The following is a 16,660-nucleotide window of genomic DNA, read 5'->3' on the forward strand; positions in this document are numbered from 1 at the left end:
CCTTTCATCAAGGGTCTTCCTCTTTTCAGTGACCCTCTAACTTTACCCAGTATGATGTCCCTTTCCAGTCTCTGGCCTCTCCTCACGTGTCCAAAGTATGTGAGACAAGGCCTCCCTGTCCTCTTTCTAAGGAGCACACTAGCTGTACTTCTTCCAAGACAGGGATGTTTATGCTTCTGGCAGTTCATGGCCTTTTCAGTATTCTACGCCAACACTAAAATTCAGAATTCAAATACACTGATTCTTCTTTGATCTTCCTGATGCAATGTCCACCTTCCACATGCATCTGAGGCAATGGCAAACACCAGGGCCTGGGTCAGGCACACCTCAATCCTCAAAGTAACAACACTTTAAAGAGATGTTGTGTACTAAACTTGCCCGATACGATACATCCTTTGATTTCTTGACTTCTGCTTCCACAAACACTTATTGTGGATCCAAGCAAAATCAAATCCTTGACAATGCCTATCATTTCTTTTGATCACAATGCTATTAGTGTCGTTGTGAGAATTCTTTACATTGAGTTGTAATCCAGACTGAAGGCTACAGTCTTTGATGTTCAGCAGCAAGTGCCACAAATACTCCTTGAATTCAGCCAGTAAGATTGTGTCATCTACCTTCACCACTGCTATGAACCGCACGACTCTACAGCAACCGTCAGTGGAAAATGAACGCAGGTGCTGAGTTTGACTTTCTCAGCTAGCCAGCGAGGGTCTGGAAACACAGTGAATGACAACATTACTGATTTAGAGTGATTTATGGTCAGAACATCACGTATGGAATCTTCTGGTCAAAATATTTAACCTTGAGTGCTACGCTGATGCCTCCTCCTTCTTCATATAATCTAGTTTCTCCTATCATTATTCACCATCGGTTGGATAAATACAGTGAAGGAATCTGACCCTAATACATACCTTTACTGATTTTAAAATGTGCAGTATTCCCTTGTTCTATCTTAAACTCCACCTCTTGGTCCATATATAGGTTCTGCATCAGCACAATGGAGTGTTCTGGAATTCCCATTCTTTTCAAAGTTAACCATAGTTTATGGTATTAACAGATGAATGCCTTTGCGGAGTCCATACAAACAAGTAAACATCGTTCTGATAATAGTTCAAGCTAAGATCTACCTGCGGTCACCAATAATATCTCTGATTCCACATCCTCTTCTGAATCGGGTTTGATTTCCTGGCAACTCTCTGACAATGTATCACAGCAGCGATTTTTAAATTTTCTTCAACAAACTTTCGCTGGCATGTGAATTGCTTTTCTTCAGAATAGGCACCAACAGGGGCTTCTTCCAGTCAGTTAGCCAGGCAGCTGTCTTCCAAAAATGAGAGAGTGCTTCCAGTGGGCTCCATCAGCTTTTTGAAACATTTCAACTGATACTCAGTCCACGCCTGGAGTTGTTTGTTGTCCAGTAATGCCTTCATTACAGTCTGGATTCCTTTCTCCCACATCAATCCTCTTTGGCACAGTGACTCTGTGTATTCCTTCCGTCTTCTTTTGATGTTTCCTGCCTTGCTCAACTTTCTACCCAAATTAAGGCTTGATTCTTTTCTTCTACTTGAGATGTGCTGAGCACGTTCTTCCTTCCTGACTTTCTAATTTCCTACCTTTGCACATTTCATTATTACACTGTCTTCTCAAAATGCTCTTGGAAATTTTTTGGTCAAGTCTTTTTTTTGGTCAGATCTTTTGTCATCATTTCTTCCATTTGCTTTAGCTACTCAAAAAGTTCAAGAGCAAGTTTCCGTCTCTTCTGAGATCCACTTTGGTTTTCACTTTCTTCCTTATTTTTTTGTGATACTTCAGTTTCTTCATACATGACATTCTTGACGTCATCCTGCAGCTCCTCAGTCTTCTGCCATTAGTGTCCGATACATTAACTCTGTTCATAAGATGGTCTGCACAGTCAGGGGGCAAATTCCAGCTTCCTTTTTGGCTTTCATGGACTTCTTATTTTCTTCTTCAACTTGAACCTAAACTTACATATTAGCAGTTGGTGGTCTGTTCCACGGTCAGCCTCTGGCCTTCTTTTAATTGATGCTAAACTTCTCCATTGTCTCTTCCCACAGATACAGTCAGTTCAATTCCTACGTATTCTATCTAGCAAAGTTCACATGTACAGTTGCCTTTTATGTCGATGAAAAAGGTATGTGCAATGAATAAATCTCTGCTCTTGCAAAATTCTATCTAGCAATCTCCAGCTTCACTTCAATCACCAAAGCAATATTTTTCAACTACCATTTAATCCTCTGTTTGCAACTTCCACATTCCTATCACCGGCAATTATCAATGTATCGCAATTGCATGTTTGATCAGTTTCAGACTAAAGAAGCTGGGAGAATTCTTCAATTTCTTCATTACTAACTTTAGTGGTTAATGTAAAAATTTGAATAATTATATTAACTAATCTTCCTTGCAGGTATATAGATATTATCCTATCACAAATAGCGCTGTACTTTAAAGGGAGATCTTAAAATATTCTTTTGATGATTTATGTGACACCCACCATTCTTTAATTTGTCATTCCTGGTATATAAACTATAGGATTATCTGATTCAAACTATTGTCTAGGATGCTGATCTTTAAGCATTCCATTCTTTTTTGACAATTTCTAATTTTTGTAGATTCATATTTAGTACATTCCATGTTCCAATTAATAACGGATGTTTACAGCTATTTCTTCTCATTTTTAGTGAGTAATATGTATAGTATACTAAGAAGGCAAGGACGTCTGCTGAGATACTTTGAAAAGCATCAGAGGAATGAGATGGATTGGTCAATTGAGAGGGGTATGAACAGTGGAAGCCTGCACTGGTATCAAGTCAATTTTCACTGACAGTGGCCTGATGTGTTAAGAGTAGAGCTGTTTCATAGACTTCTCTGAAGGAGATTGCCAGGCCTGTTTTCTGAGGTGCATCTGGGTGAATTCAAGCAAGCAACCTTTCAGCTAGTAGTCAAGCACTTTAAGTGTTTGCACCACTCAGAAACTAGACTCATAAAAAGCCTATCTAGCAAAGTGTTCACTGGGGTAACTGCGAAGCAAGTACAGGGACAGTCTTTCAACCTTTGGTATGTGGAAAGCTAATGGGAGATGAAGAGCTTCGATAACTCTCAAGGGAGGGAGAGATAGGACGAGAAGGAAAGTCACGGACTAGAAGGTAGACAAGGAGGGCAGTCAGCAAAAAATGACGGAAGCAGGGGACGTTTGCACGAGTTAAAAGCCACAGAGGCAAACACTGTGATATACACAGTCCTGCAAGTGGTGATCTAGAGGTAGATGCCTGGGTAGACCCACGGAGTGAAAGGGTGTAGGAGAGAGTTGGAACTTACCCATGCATAATAGAGATTTGACAGAGGATATTTGAATATGTCTATTTATACTTGCTGCAAATATACTCATGAAGGTGATGGAGCACACGGGGGTAAAGTTGTGGGCACTTCTTACATATAACCAAACACCTTGCATTGCTCAGCCTTGGGGATCAGGACAATACTCTCAGGGGTGACCAAGGTCAGCTGGCACCACTTAGCTCACAAAGGCAATGTTCTTCTCCTACTTTGATGACAGTGACTGGGTCTTACAAGCTTGTGAGGAGTCACCTAAGGTCCAACTATTGGCAACTCCTCAAGCAGAGGAAAAGATCAATGATGAAAAGGAAAGCCATATGAAAACATGCAGTCCAGTGGGCTGAGGGATCATGCAAACATTAGCCTACACAGCCCTGAGCCCGGAAGGAACACATGGTGCCTGACCACCATGACCTTGTCTGAAGAAGAGTCCATGAGAAGATCCGAGAGAGTGGGGGAAAACGTAGAACAAAACCCCGAATCATAAAAGAAACTGGTGGGAACCCTTAGACTCTGGCCTGCAGGTCTCCCTGTAGGTCTGGACTGGTCTTGTACCCGTGTTAAAAGAATCAATCATTTAAGAGCAAAGGAGCACATTTACGCATGGACAAAGTTCTGAGGGGTAGGAAAGAAGGAGAAATGGAAACAGCAAACACAGGTAGGAAGGAAGACCGGCGACTGAGGGATAAGTACACTGAGGGATTACAACGGAGGAGTTGAAACAAAATGTGTGTGAACTGTGGAATGTAAAACCGATGATCTACTTGCAAACCTTCACCTAATTCACAATACAAAGTTTTTAAATCATGAAAGGGAAACAGTCACCCTGTCCCTTTGGTCTTCCTTTGCCCTGTACTGAGTTTAGGAGATGACAGCCCACTATTATGCTTGTACACTGAAAAGAAAATAGGTCATGAGCCAAAGCCTTAAACGAGCATAAACTCACACCTTAAAAACTGGGACCTGGACATAAGTCTGAGAAGTCTATGACTGCTTTTAGATGATGAAGAACATTCATATCCAAGGACATGAACTGTTTTTATTCTCCTGCCACAAGGATTAGAAGAAGGGAGGACAGTTCAAGGAGCATGGGTGGACAGGGTCACATGAAACTGATGATCGCATTAAAGCTCTTGAGAAACTGACAGGCTTGCTGTTTCCTTGACTGGGTTGTACATCCTCATTATGAAGTAGCCTGCTTCAAGGAGAAAGAAAGGTTTCAGAGGAGGAGGAGTCAGCCAACTTAAGTGGCATGACTCTGGGGAAGGAATTCTCTACTACAGTTGAGTTCATTCCAGCAAATGACAGATGTGCATCTGAAGAGTGATTCAGAACTAATTTTGAAAAATAAGCTAATAATAAGCTAATCCATAAGTCATTACGCCAAAATAAGAACTACTTCTATGAGAGGGTCTGCGGATGCTCCTAGCATCAAGAGAACAAAGGGTCTTGCCTTATGGCAGAAAAGGCCTAGAGACTTGGAGGAAATGACTGATGAAAGTTTCTCCTAGAAATAAAGTTCCTGTTTCACCTTTCCTCTACTCAAAGGGTACCTACCTTTAAAGTTGCTCTACTACTCTCACTCTTGGCGTATTGTGAAGACAATGGAAAATAGCAAATACATTTTACCGAAAGTTAAAATGAAAAATGACCTTGTTTCCGTACCACCTGAGGTGCAACTACTGGTCTCTCCTTGTCCGAAAAAAAGAACACTAAACGTTGAGCTTTGGAGGTGAGTTCAGGTTCAGGCCTGAAGAAGGATAAAGGGTGACGGACATGAGGGTTACTCAAGGCTCCTTCAGACCAGTAGTTTCCTGTAACTTAGAGTTTGGCTCCACATTTTTCTCCAACTCTAGTCAGGATCCTGTGTGTGATCCCTTTCAGAGCAGTCAGCAGTGGCAGAGAAAGCAAAGACCATCTAGTTCTTTTGGTCCAGGGCCTTGGAAGTTAGGGTTCACATGGTCCATTGGTCCCTTTGACTAAAAGTTTCCATGTATCTTTTTACTTTACAATAACAGCAGGGGAGGCATGAACTCCTCAGAACAATCGATGAGACAAGATCAGAAGGTTAGCAGTTGCCTAGGGAAAAAGTCCAGAAAGGCAGGAAAGGGGCAAGAAATAAGGGCAAAAGGGAAAGACTAAATGTGGGATGAAAACAGGAAGAGGGCCATTACATTGTGGGCCCGGCAACCGTTGTCACAGAACAAATTGTGTATCAGCTGTTAAATACAAAAATGCTTGGCTCTGTACACTCTCACTCACTAATCACAAATCACAATAAAACAACTTTAAAAAAATATCCCGGTCACTGAAACACCACCTGACTAAGGGCCTCCTGCTTTGGAGATCTGAAGATAAGGGCCTTCAGGAATTCCACGGGCTCACTTGCTGAACAACAAGCAACACTGTCACATTGGATTCTATGTAAGATACAGATAAGAGAGATAAGAAGGGTTTTAATGGGGACCTAATGAGTTTACTGACGTGGGTTTCGAAGCTTATCTGTCAATCCCTCTGGTGACAGTGGCAATGGGGAGGTTCTTCGAGGCGCTCTGCAGTTAGGAGAGACCATTTCTGAGGCAGTCACCCATTCTTTGTCGTTCTCTCTAGAAACCAAATGAGCCATTACCTGCGTAGCCCATTGGATTTGGCTGTGCCAGGCACCAAGCAAGGCATCGTAGAGTCCGGTGAGCTGTCGGTCCAGGGGGAGCTCACTCTGGCACAACTCTTGCCAAGTTGCTAAGAGCCGTACCTGCAGAGGCAAAGCGCAGGGGCCTTATCAGGTACGTCTATGAAAATACCCGTGCCTCCACCCAGCAAGTGGTCACCAGGGAGGACCGCTCACTTCGAGAAGAAAAAGGGCTCGGGGAGACATTTACAGTCACTTGCTGGGCCACCACTGAAATTGTTGTTCTCCAAGCGGTCCTCTCTTCTCTTGTTCTGTCTCAAAACTACGCCAACAGGATACTACCTTCCTCTGAACAGCTCTGAGGACAGCATGAGTGTGTAATTTAGGCTTCATGTCTTAACACTATTGCTTCAAGACACATGAGCTCTGGGCTTGAAGAAATTAAGGTTAGCTTGGAAAGCCTTTATGTTTTACAGTAACCTAAAGTCAACAAATTCAAGAAAATCTATAAAATTCATATAATGAAACATAAGACATGAAACTCTGTCAAAAATTAAAAATGAGGATAATTAAAACTTGTCAAGTTTGTCCATTTAATCCATCTCTCAAAACAGGAGACTGAAAACTGATTCCTCCGCCCACCCCACCCCCACCCACCTCTGTTGGCAAGTGAATCCACAGGATGGATGGACCAAGAGCATCCCCTACTGGCTAATTCAAAGTACAGAGACCAGCGGGTGTGGAGGCGACTACCTCGCCTTCTGTAGCTCAGTGTTGTATTACAGCATCCTAACTGTTCACAGCTCTCACCTTATGACACTTGTAGTAGTATGCAAGGAGTTGGGGCATCCGGTCAATTTCAGTAAAAATCTTCACATATGCTTTGGCCTGATCTAAAGGAGAACATAATAAAACATTACTGCTACCAAGTTTTCTTTTGCAGCTACAAACAAGCATTCACCAGCATCACTGTGGATCTAAGTAAGCAAGTATGCAGAAGTTCTTAGTGAAGTAATGAAATCTTGTGGGCAGAGAAAACAGTAAAAACAGGAGCAAAGCACGTAACTCAGTAACTGATGATGCATGTGTAGCTTTTAAAATCACTACTTCACTGCGTCTTATCACCGGAGGAAGATGAGGGCTTTCTGTTCCCACAAAGAGCTACAGTCTTGGAAACCCACAGGGTAAATTCTACCCTCTCCTACAGGGTGGCTATGAGTCGGAATGGACTCAATGGTAGCACCTTTGTTTATCACATCACCAAGAATACACATCCAGAAATGAATCCTCAAATGCAGATGTTAAAATAAACTCAAAGCAGGGCTCAGACTAGGGGTAGGCAAGCTTGGGGTGCAAAGTGTCAGTAAAAGGGGTCATGTGTTGTATGTATATGTATGAACCGTGATAAGAGTTATATGAGCCCCTAATAAATTGTTAAATAAATAAAATAAATAGATACCTCTTAAAAAAAGGGGGAGGTTATGTGAGTGATTCTGGGCCCTCCCTCAGCACCTCACTGGGCTCACCCTCGTCTGGTTCATATCAGAAAATATCTGCGATAGAGAGGATGGATCCAAATAACTCATTTAGCAGGCTGACCTTCCTTTCCAGGTGTGGAAACGACAGCCCAAGGAGTCCGAGTCACTCGGAGGTCAGTGGGAGGACTGTTAGACTACGGTACAGGTTGAACCTTCTGAAGTGGCGCTATTTAACCAGGGCTGACCTACAGAAACAGACATGTCTTATGATTCAATCTAATATGGACAGGAACTAAAAAATACGGATAGAAGCAAGCCTTCTACACACAAGCCTACAAGAATAAATCAAGCTCTTTTCTGCCCTTGAGTCTGTTATGTCTGGGAGGAGTGACGGGCTCTCACCTGTCAGGGAGGCTTTTCCTAATCTGGGGCCCCTCCTCTTCTCTGTGACATTTTTAAAAAACATTTTATTAGGGGCTCATACAACTCTTATCACAATCCATACATATACATACATCAATTGTATAAAGCACATTCGTACATTCTTTGCCCTAATCATTTTCAAAGCATTTGCTCTCTACTTAAGCCCTTTGCATCAGGTCCTCTTTTTCCCCCCCCTCCCTCCCCGCTCCCCCCTCCCTCATGAGCCCTTGATAATTTATAGATTGTTATTTTGTCATATCTTGCCCTATCCGGAGTCTCCCTTCCCCCACTTCTCTGCCGTCCCTCTCCCAGGGAGGAGGTCACATGTGGATCCTTGTCATCAGTTCCCCCTTTCCAACCCACTCACCCTCCACTCTCCCAGCATTGCCCCTCACACCCTTGGTCCTGAAGGTATCGTCCACCCTGGATTCCCTGTGCCTCCAGCTCCCATATGTACCAGTGTACAACCTCTGCCCTATCCAGTCCTGAAAGGTAGAATTCGGATCATGGTAGTTGGGGGAGGAACCATCCAGGATCTGGGGGAAAGCTGTGTTCTTCATCGGTACTACCTCACACCCTGACTGACCCATCTCCTCTCCTAAACTCCTCTATGAGGGGATCTCCAGTGGTCGACACATGGGCCTCGGGTCTCCACTCTGCACTTCCCCCTTCATTCACTATGGTATATATATATGACATTTTTAAAGCATTAGTCCCTATCTGTATTTATTTATTTTTTAGTCATTTAATTGGGGGCTTGTATAACTCATCACAATCCATACACCCATTGTGTCAATCGCATCTGTACATTTGTTGCCATCATCAATCTCAAAACATTTGCTTTCTGCTTGAGCCCTTGATATCAGCTCCTCAGTTTTCCCCTCCCTCCCCGTTCCCCTCTCCCTGTGACTCCTTGATAATTTATAAATTATTATTACTTTGTCATATCTTACACTGTCCAACTTATCCACTCACCTACTTTTCTGTTGTCCACCCCCCAGGGAGGAGCTTATATGTAGATCCTTATAATCGGTTCCCTCTTTCCACCCCACTCTCCATCCACCCTCCTGGTATCGACACTCTCACCACTGGTCTTAAAGGGATCACCTGCCCTGGATTCCCTGTGTTTCCAGCTCCCATTTGTACCAGTGTACATCCTCTGGTCTAGGAAAATTTGTAAGGCAGAATTGGGATCATGATAGTGGAGTGGGGGGGTGCATTTTAGAACTAGAGGAAAGTTTGTTTCACACTGCACCTTGACTGGCTCATCTCCTCCCCGCAACCCTTCTGTAAGGGGATGTCCAACTGCCTACAGATGGGTCTTGGGTCCCCACTCTGTTGTATTTATTTAGTTACTTAGTCAGGATCTTACTATCATCTTCATCCACATAAACAGAAGTTCCGAGAGCACTGTGACCTTCCTGTCTGATTTCCCTGTTCCTAGAAATTAGCACGACTGGCACTAAACATATGAATTAAATCAAAGGCAATTTTACAAAGCATTGCTTTTCTAATTATAAGTAGTATCTTCATAGAGAACATAAAGAAGGGGTATGATTTTTTAAAAACCTGCAATTATCTATCACACTGTGTTAAGCACTGAACATTTTGGTGCTTGTTCAAAGAAAAATGTGTACTGATATAAATATATAATCTATTTTTTAAGAGTTTTATTGGCAATGGATGTTGTATGGATTGTGATGAGTAGTATGAGCCCCCAATAAAACAGTTTGGAAAAACAAGAAATGTGCAAAGACCTAAAGGTAGAAAATAAAAAGAACATGCTCAGCATATCTTAAGCTCAAGGAAATATTCAAACCTTGATTTGCAATCTTGAAAGGTCTTATGGGCAAATATTCAAAAGCAGATGGAAAGAATACAAAGCCACTGTATCAAAATGAATGGGTTGACAATCAACCCTCTCAAACGGTAGCATATGAACAAGCACCAATGGTACTGAAAAACTAAATCTACATTGCATCGAATGCATTAGCCAAAAACAAGGCTCCAGGAATTGATGGTGTATCAATCAAAAGGTTTCAAGAGGATGATGAAGCACTGGAAATACTTACTCGTCTCTGCCAGGAAATTTGGAAGACAACTACTTGGTCAACAGACTGTACAAGATCCGTATTTGGATCACCAGTCCAAGGAAAGGTGACTCAACAGAATGCTCAAATTAAAGAACGATGCCCTCGATATGACATGCACAAGTAAAATTTTGCTGAAGATCATCCTTCGACAGTTGCATCAGTATACTGACTAGGAGCTGCCAGAGGTTCAATTATTTTAAAGCTACACACTAGATTCATGGAAACATAGCAAGCAGAAAAGAATATAGGGAATGTTCATGCATTGAGAAGAATATAATCAACATTACTGATCAATTTGTTTAAAACTTGTTAAATGGGAACCTAAATGACTACGTAAACCTCCAATGAAAACATAATAAAATATTGTTTTTGAAAGTAATAGTAAAATTTAAACTCAAAGTAAAAAGAAAGAAAGACAATGGACTACCAGGAGCCTGACAATGCTGCCAATTCAACTTTAAACACATGACGGAGCACTTCCTGGGGCCAAGGCCATCCACTGGATACTGCAGGGTCTTGTGGTCAGAGTAACTTTTTGTCACCTTGCATCTGTCACCTTTCTTTTGCTAAGACAACACTGGCTTTTCTCTGGAAAGACATGCCCTACCCCCCTCTCCTCCTTCTCCATGTACATGCTTCCCAGTGTGGCTGACTCCATCCATGGCTCCAGGAGTGTGACCCAAGCCTGGCCATCAGAGCCTCAAATTCACTGGATGGAAGTAACTATCCACGGAGGTAAAAGCCTGCTCACCAAATGCAACAAGCATTCATCCGGAGGTTTCCCTGCAGCTGTGAAAACAGAAGCCTAGCACTGCTAAGCCACCACATGAAGAGGTGTCCACAGTAAAACCAATAGACAAGGAGACACACACTCAAATGACAGGGAAAAAAGAGTGGGTCCTAATGACATAATTTCTGGATCAAAACCAAAAACCAAACTTCCTGCCATCAAGTCGATGCCGACTCACAGTGACCCTCTAGGACAGGGTAGAACTGCCCCTGGGAGCGGCTGAGACTGTGACTGCTGACAGGCGCAGAAAGGCCTGTCTTTCTCTTGTGGAGCAGACTGCTGACCTTACAGGTTGCAAACCAATGTGCAACCCTTATGCCAACAGGGCTCGTCATTCCTGGATCAAGCCAAGTCTGAAGTAAGTGACCTCCAGAATTCTCTATTCTAAGCCAGTTCATTCCCACTACATCTCCTCCTTACAGCAGTTTGAATTGGATTTTTGACAATCAAAAGATTTCTAAACTGAAACAGGTCTCATGTGAACATGATGTGGTTTTTTTCTCAATTCATCTGACTAAACTGTAATAGATAGTATGTTTTTACTACCATATAGTCACAGATGATTTTGAATTATAAATCAATACAACATAATAAAGTTATAATGCCAACAGGCAAATGACATCATAATACAATTTCATGCTCTATCAAGACAAAGAATTAAAACATTCTCTCCTATGAACCGATTTGCCCAACCTCATCTTGCTTCCTCGTAGGTGCCTGAGAGTGTTACCCTTCACACTTCTGATTCTAAGTTATTCACTTTCCCTGGATAAAGAGGATCCTCCTGTTGAATGTATGAAGCATAACCGAGGTCAGGATAACATACAAGGTCTTCGCTATGCAGAGGAGATTATCATACCAAGGGAATATCGCTGTGCAGCATTTACCCAAGGACAAAATTCGGCAAAGTTAGGAAAGAGAGGACTGGGCCTGGAAACCCCAGGGAAGAAGGAGGGTGAGTGAGGTTAGTGTGGAGATTGCAATCAATGTGATGAAACAAAATGTGTACAGCTTTTTAAACTGTCACTCAATTCTCCAAATACTAACAATAAAAGAGAGTGAAAAGGAAGTATACTCTTGATAAGCTAGTGGTTCCATGTTAAATTCAGAGGATTTCTTCTGAATCTTTTCCATGTATATAATCTCACCATAACCCCAGTGTAGTCCTAGGCAATAAGATGAAGAAATTAGCCATAATAGGAAATCAACACATAATATCAAAAAGTAGCATGCAAACATCAAATTATGAATGTATTCTGCAAAAATGGGAACTGTAATTCGAGGGGTACACAGTTCTAAGTAAAGACAGGGCTGGGGGATATGAAGGTAGGGGGAGAAACCGTTAAAAACACAACACCTCAGTGAAATGGAGTGGCACAGAGGCTACAACGATGGTTTCAAACATGAATAATTCTCAAGATGGCACAGGACCAGGCAGTTTAGTCCGGCTAGTACTTAGGGTCCCACTGAGTGGAGGCCAACTCCACAGTACCTAAAAATAGCAAACAAGCAGTGCCCTGGTGGTTCACGTTACAGCACTGAACAACAAACTGAAAGGTTGGTGTTCAAACCCAGCCACAGCTCCTTGGAAGAAAGCCTGTTGCTCTGCTCCCATACAGATGACAACTGAGAACACTCCATAGGGAAGCTCAACTCTGTCACATGGAATCAACTCAAGGGCATCCAGCAACCAACACTCTAACACCGAGGCGGAGACTCGCTTTTTCTGGCAGGGGCCATTTGGATATTTATAACATCATTTTGGGGCCATACTGGTCAAAAACTTAATTAACTCACATCTAATGCGGTGGCTGGAACTGCTTCTCTTTAGTGAGGCCTGTGATGTGAGCTGGGTCTCCGGGCCAGATGCTCCCTGCCCCAGATGGTGCTCTGGCTGCTATAGTGGCTAGCCCTCAGATAAAGCATCGAAGCGCCTCACTGAACATTGTAAATTCCAATCAAGCACCCTTCCTGGAATCAGCCTTCTTATCCAAAACCCTAAACGCCTAGACACACAATCCTTTACCAGAATATGCCCCAGAGGCTGAGCCATCATGTGTATATTACCTTATCTGAATCACCTATTTTATTTTTTTAATCATTTTACTGGGGGCTCTTATAACAATCCATACATCAATTGTATCAAGCACATTCATACATATGTTGCCATCATCATTTTCTAAACATTTTCTTTCTGTTTGAGCCCTTGGTATTAGCTCCTCTTTTTTCCCCCTTTCCCCACACTCCCACCCTCATGAACCCTTGATAAATTATAAATTGTTATTTTCATATCTTACACCATCCTCTGTGTCCCTTCACCCATTTCTGTTGTTCTTCCTCTTTTGAGGGGGAGAGGTAATACATCAGTCAATGTGATTGGTTCCTTTTTCTCCCCCCACCCTCTTGGTATTGCTACTCCCATGTCTGTTCCCAAGGGGTTTATCTGTCCTGGATCCCATGTATTGAGAGCTCCAATCTGTACTACTATACATGCTCCGGTCCAGCCGGATTTGTAAGGTAGAACTGGGGTCATGATATAGCAGGTGAAGAAACCAGATGAATATTGTGTTTTGCCGGTACTATATAGCACCCTGGCTGACTTATCCCTTCTGTGAGAAGATGTCCAAGTGTCTCCAGATAAGTTTTGAGTCCATTCTAACCTCCCTCAGTCTCAACAATATTATTTGCTTTGGGTCTTCTGATGCCTGTTACCTGATCCCATTGATACCTCGTGATCACACGGGCTGGTGTGCATCTTCCATGTGGGGTTGTTTCTCTGCTAGATGGCCACCTGTTTAACATCAAGCCTTTAAGACCCCAGATGCTTTATCTTTTAAGCCAGACACCATCATCTTTCTTCACCACATTTGCTTATGCAACCATTTTGTCTTCAGCCATCGTGTCAGGAGAGTTTCACCGAAAGCCAAGTTAATACAACAAAGTATTCTTCCATTGAGGGAGGCCTGGAGTAGAAGCCCAAAGTCCATCCACTTACTCCATATATTGCCATATAAATATATGTACACAGGCCAATACCTCTATTTTTATGAATTAATATATTTACATATGTACACACCTATGTTTCTAACTCTATCAATGGTTTTGCTTCCTAGATCTTACCTCTGTTTCCTCGTATCTTCCTTCGGTCCCACCATCACACTCACCCTTCAGTTGCCTCTCAGTAATTCTTCTCAGCTGGATTACTGTTGCCCCAATGCCACCAGGGTCCCTACGACCCCTCTCGCCATTGATTTTAATTCCCTAGTTGCTCCCCTGTCCTTGGCACTATTTGCTCACCAGTCTCCCACCACCCTGCGCCCTGAACTGTGGGTCCTGTTGCTTTCTCCTCAGGCTGGCCTCTCGTGCCTATCTTATATAGGCGGATGTGTCCGTCTGGGGAGACTGGAGAACAAGTCCATAGAGACTCATATGAGTATAATCGAGGGTTTAGATAAAGGTAATTGTACATTAAGAAAGCACCCAACCCAGTCCAGTCCCATAAGTCCTATATCAGCCCATTTGTCCAATACCAATCTATAAAGTCCTCTTCAGACTCACAAAACACATGCAATAACGCCAAATGCAGGACAATCACAGGCCAGTGGGTAGAAAGTCTTTGGATCTAGTGGTGTTGTAAGCATCTCAGCACTGGCAGGGGTCTCACTTGGCTTCTCTGACTGCAGAGGTCTGGTTGCATCATGGTAGGTCCATGTGGCTTCTCCAGCTAAGTACATTAGCGTAGTTCCATGTATCTTGTCAGCTGCAATGTCTCTCAGGGAGTGAGCAGTCTCCAAGGAGAAAAATCCAGATTTCCCAGAATTCTCAGGAGAAGGCCATGCCCACACAGAGGCCTCATTGGCTATGATCCGATTGACAGACTACACTTCACCCCTTCACTCTCAATCCTCTCAAGTCCCAAATTGACACCAGATTATATAACTACCACAGCAGATAAACAGCAAAATTGAAGACAAAACAAAAAGAAAACAAAAGGGGGAGGGGGGGCTGGAAGGGGGGCTGGGATGCGAACAATTACACAAATAATTTTATCACAAGATAAAAGGTATAAAATGATGTAAGCGTCCCCAAATAGGATGAAGTAAAATTGAGGAAGCTTTTTTGAAAGATTTAGTATAATATCTATGGAGGACCTTGAAGAAGAGATGGATTATTTTTTGGAGAATTCTTTCTGATTATAAAAGTAATAAGTACAGGTTATTAAAAACTAGAAAAATATAGAATATAAAAAAGAAAATTATTTACCAGCATACCCATCACCCAGAGATAAATATTACTATGTTCTTCTAGTTCCCCCCCCAATTGCATGTATAAACATTTTGAGAACCAGTATATACATATCCAGTACATACAATTCTGTATCATTTTCCCTCTAGTATTCAAAATAATAATTTCCCTGTGAAGCTAAAATTCTCATAAGTGAATAGATGCATTTGAGGCAGACAAAACAGATATTTTAAATGGGACAGAAGTGGGGAAATCAAGGTCTACTTTGAGAATAACCATTAAAATCATTAAAGTGAGTGAGCACGGGGAAAGATCAGAGACTAAGGAGTCAAAGCATACATAGATAGATACAGGAGTTTCTATTTAGGCAATAACATTTTCACAGTTATTAATTAACAACTAACAAACTCCTGAGTGGCATAAAGCATTAAGCACTTGACTGTCAGCCAAAAGGTTGGTGGTTCAAGTCTATCCAGAGGTGCTGCTGCTGCTTTATCGTGAAGGGATGAATGGTTGCAGTTTTCCATTGAACAATTCATACGCATTTTGTGTTAACTCATGCCACAATGTCCTCACTTATTGCACTTCCTCCCTGTGTTTCCTGATTCCATTCCTCCTCCTAACCTAACCTAACAGGTACAGACAGCCTGATCTTTGTCTCTTACAGGGGCTGGTGGGTTTGAACTACCAATCTTAACACTAACCCACACCACCACCAGGGTTATACTTAGGGATGCTAACCACTGGGTTAGCATCTGGAACCCACCAGCCCTTCTAAGGTAGAATGATGAAGCTCTTGGCTTTCGTAAAGATCTACAGCCTCAGAAGTAGACAAGGGCAGTTCTGGCCTGTCCATATGAGTGAGTCAGAACAGGCTAGATGGCAGTTTGGTGAGTTTACCTTACTATACTACAGTACAACCCTGGTTTCTGTCTGCCACCCGCTGGTCAAGTGTAGAGGCAACCGAGGATTAAACTTAAAAGAATGGGAAATAAAACAACTGAGTTAACAGGTCCTCAACCTTATGCTTTAAGCCCCTTTATCTCTAGGAAGCCCATAAAATGCTGAGAAAGCAAGCTGTGGTGACACCTAGCTAGATTGTAAGATGTGCCAGTGAATTACAATTTAATGAGCAGAAATGCACAAAGCATTGACTTTTAAGTTATTATTTTCCTATGATTTTATATAATAAAAGCCCACGTTACTCCTGAAATTATTTTACCAAATTATTCAACAAAGTTGGCACATTGCAACACATTCATGAGAAAATGTGAGGAATAAAATGCCTAAACAATGAAGATTTTCCAAACTCCAGTCCAGTCTTCCCTTCATTCTCTGTAGGCAACTAAAGAACGCAACAGAATTTAAGCCTTTAAATCAGGGTGACAGAAGTCTCAATAGAGCCAGGTTACAAGAAGAGGCTTCCACGGAGATTCTAATATAATCTATTTAGGATAAATATCAGGCCCACAGAAAGCATCCACATCCAAATATGAATAAACAAAAACAAAAAACAGGTGTTCCCCCCTCCCCCAAAATAAACTACTCCACCAGGGGAAAGGCAAAGGAAAGAGGACTCTACTAAGGAGCGTAAGCAGAGATATCACGGCAAAAGGGAACAGAGCATGCTGACATTATCAACAGA

The 16,660-nt window shown here is 42.3% G+C and overlaps 1 protein-coding gene across 1 annotated transcript in view; it reads right to left on the reverse strand.

Annotated features, from left to right (window-relative positions):
• The window catches only part of COG7 (component of oligomeric golgi complex 7), a 95,233-nt gene that overhangs the window by 65,561 nt on the left and 13,012 nt on the right, over positions 1-16,660 (reverse strand). Inside the window, exons 5-6 of the mRNA XM_075564611.1 lie at positions 6,797-6,879; positions 5,987-6,109 (exon numbers count right to left, since the gene is read on the reverse strand). Of these exons, the coding sequence (XP_075420726.1) occupies positions 5,987-6,109; positions 6,797-6,879 (206 nt within the window). The remainder of the gene's footprint in view (positions 1-5,986; positions 6,110-6,796; positions 6,880-16,660) is intronic.

Source organism: Tenrec ecaudatus, chromosome 12 (assembly GCF_050624435.1).
Source record: "Tenrec ecaudatus isolate mTenEca1 chromosome 12, mTenEca1.hap1, whole genome shotgun sequence".
Lineage (NCBI taxonomy): Eukaryota > Metazoa > Chordata > Mammalia > Afrosoricida > Tenrecidae > Tenrec > Tenrec ecaudatus.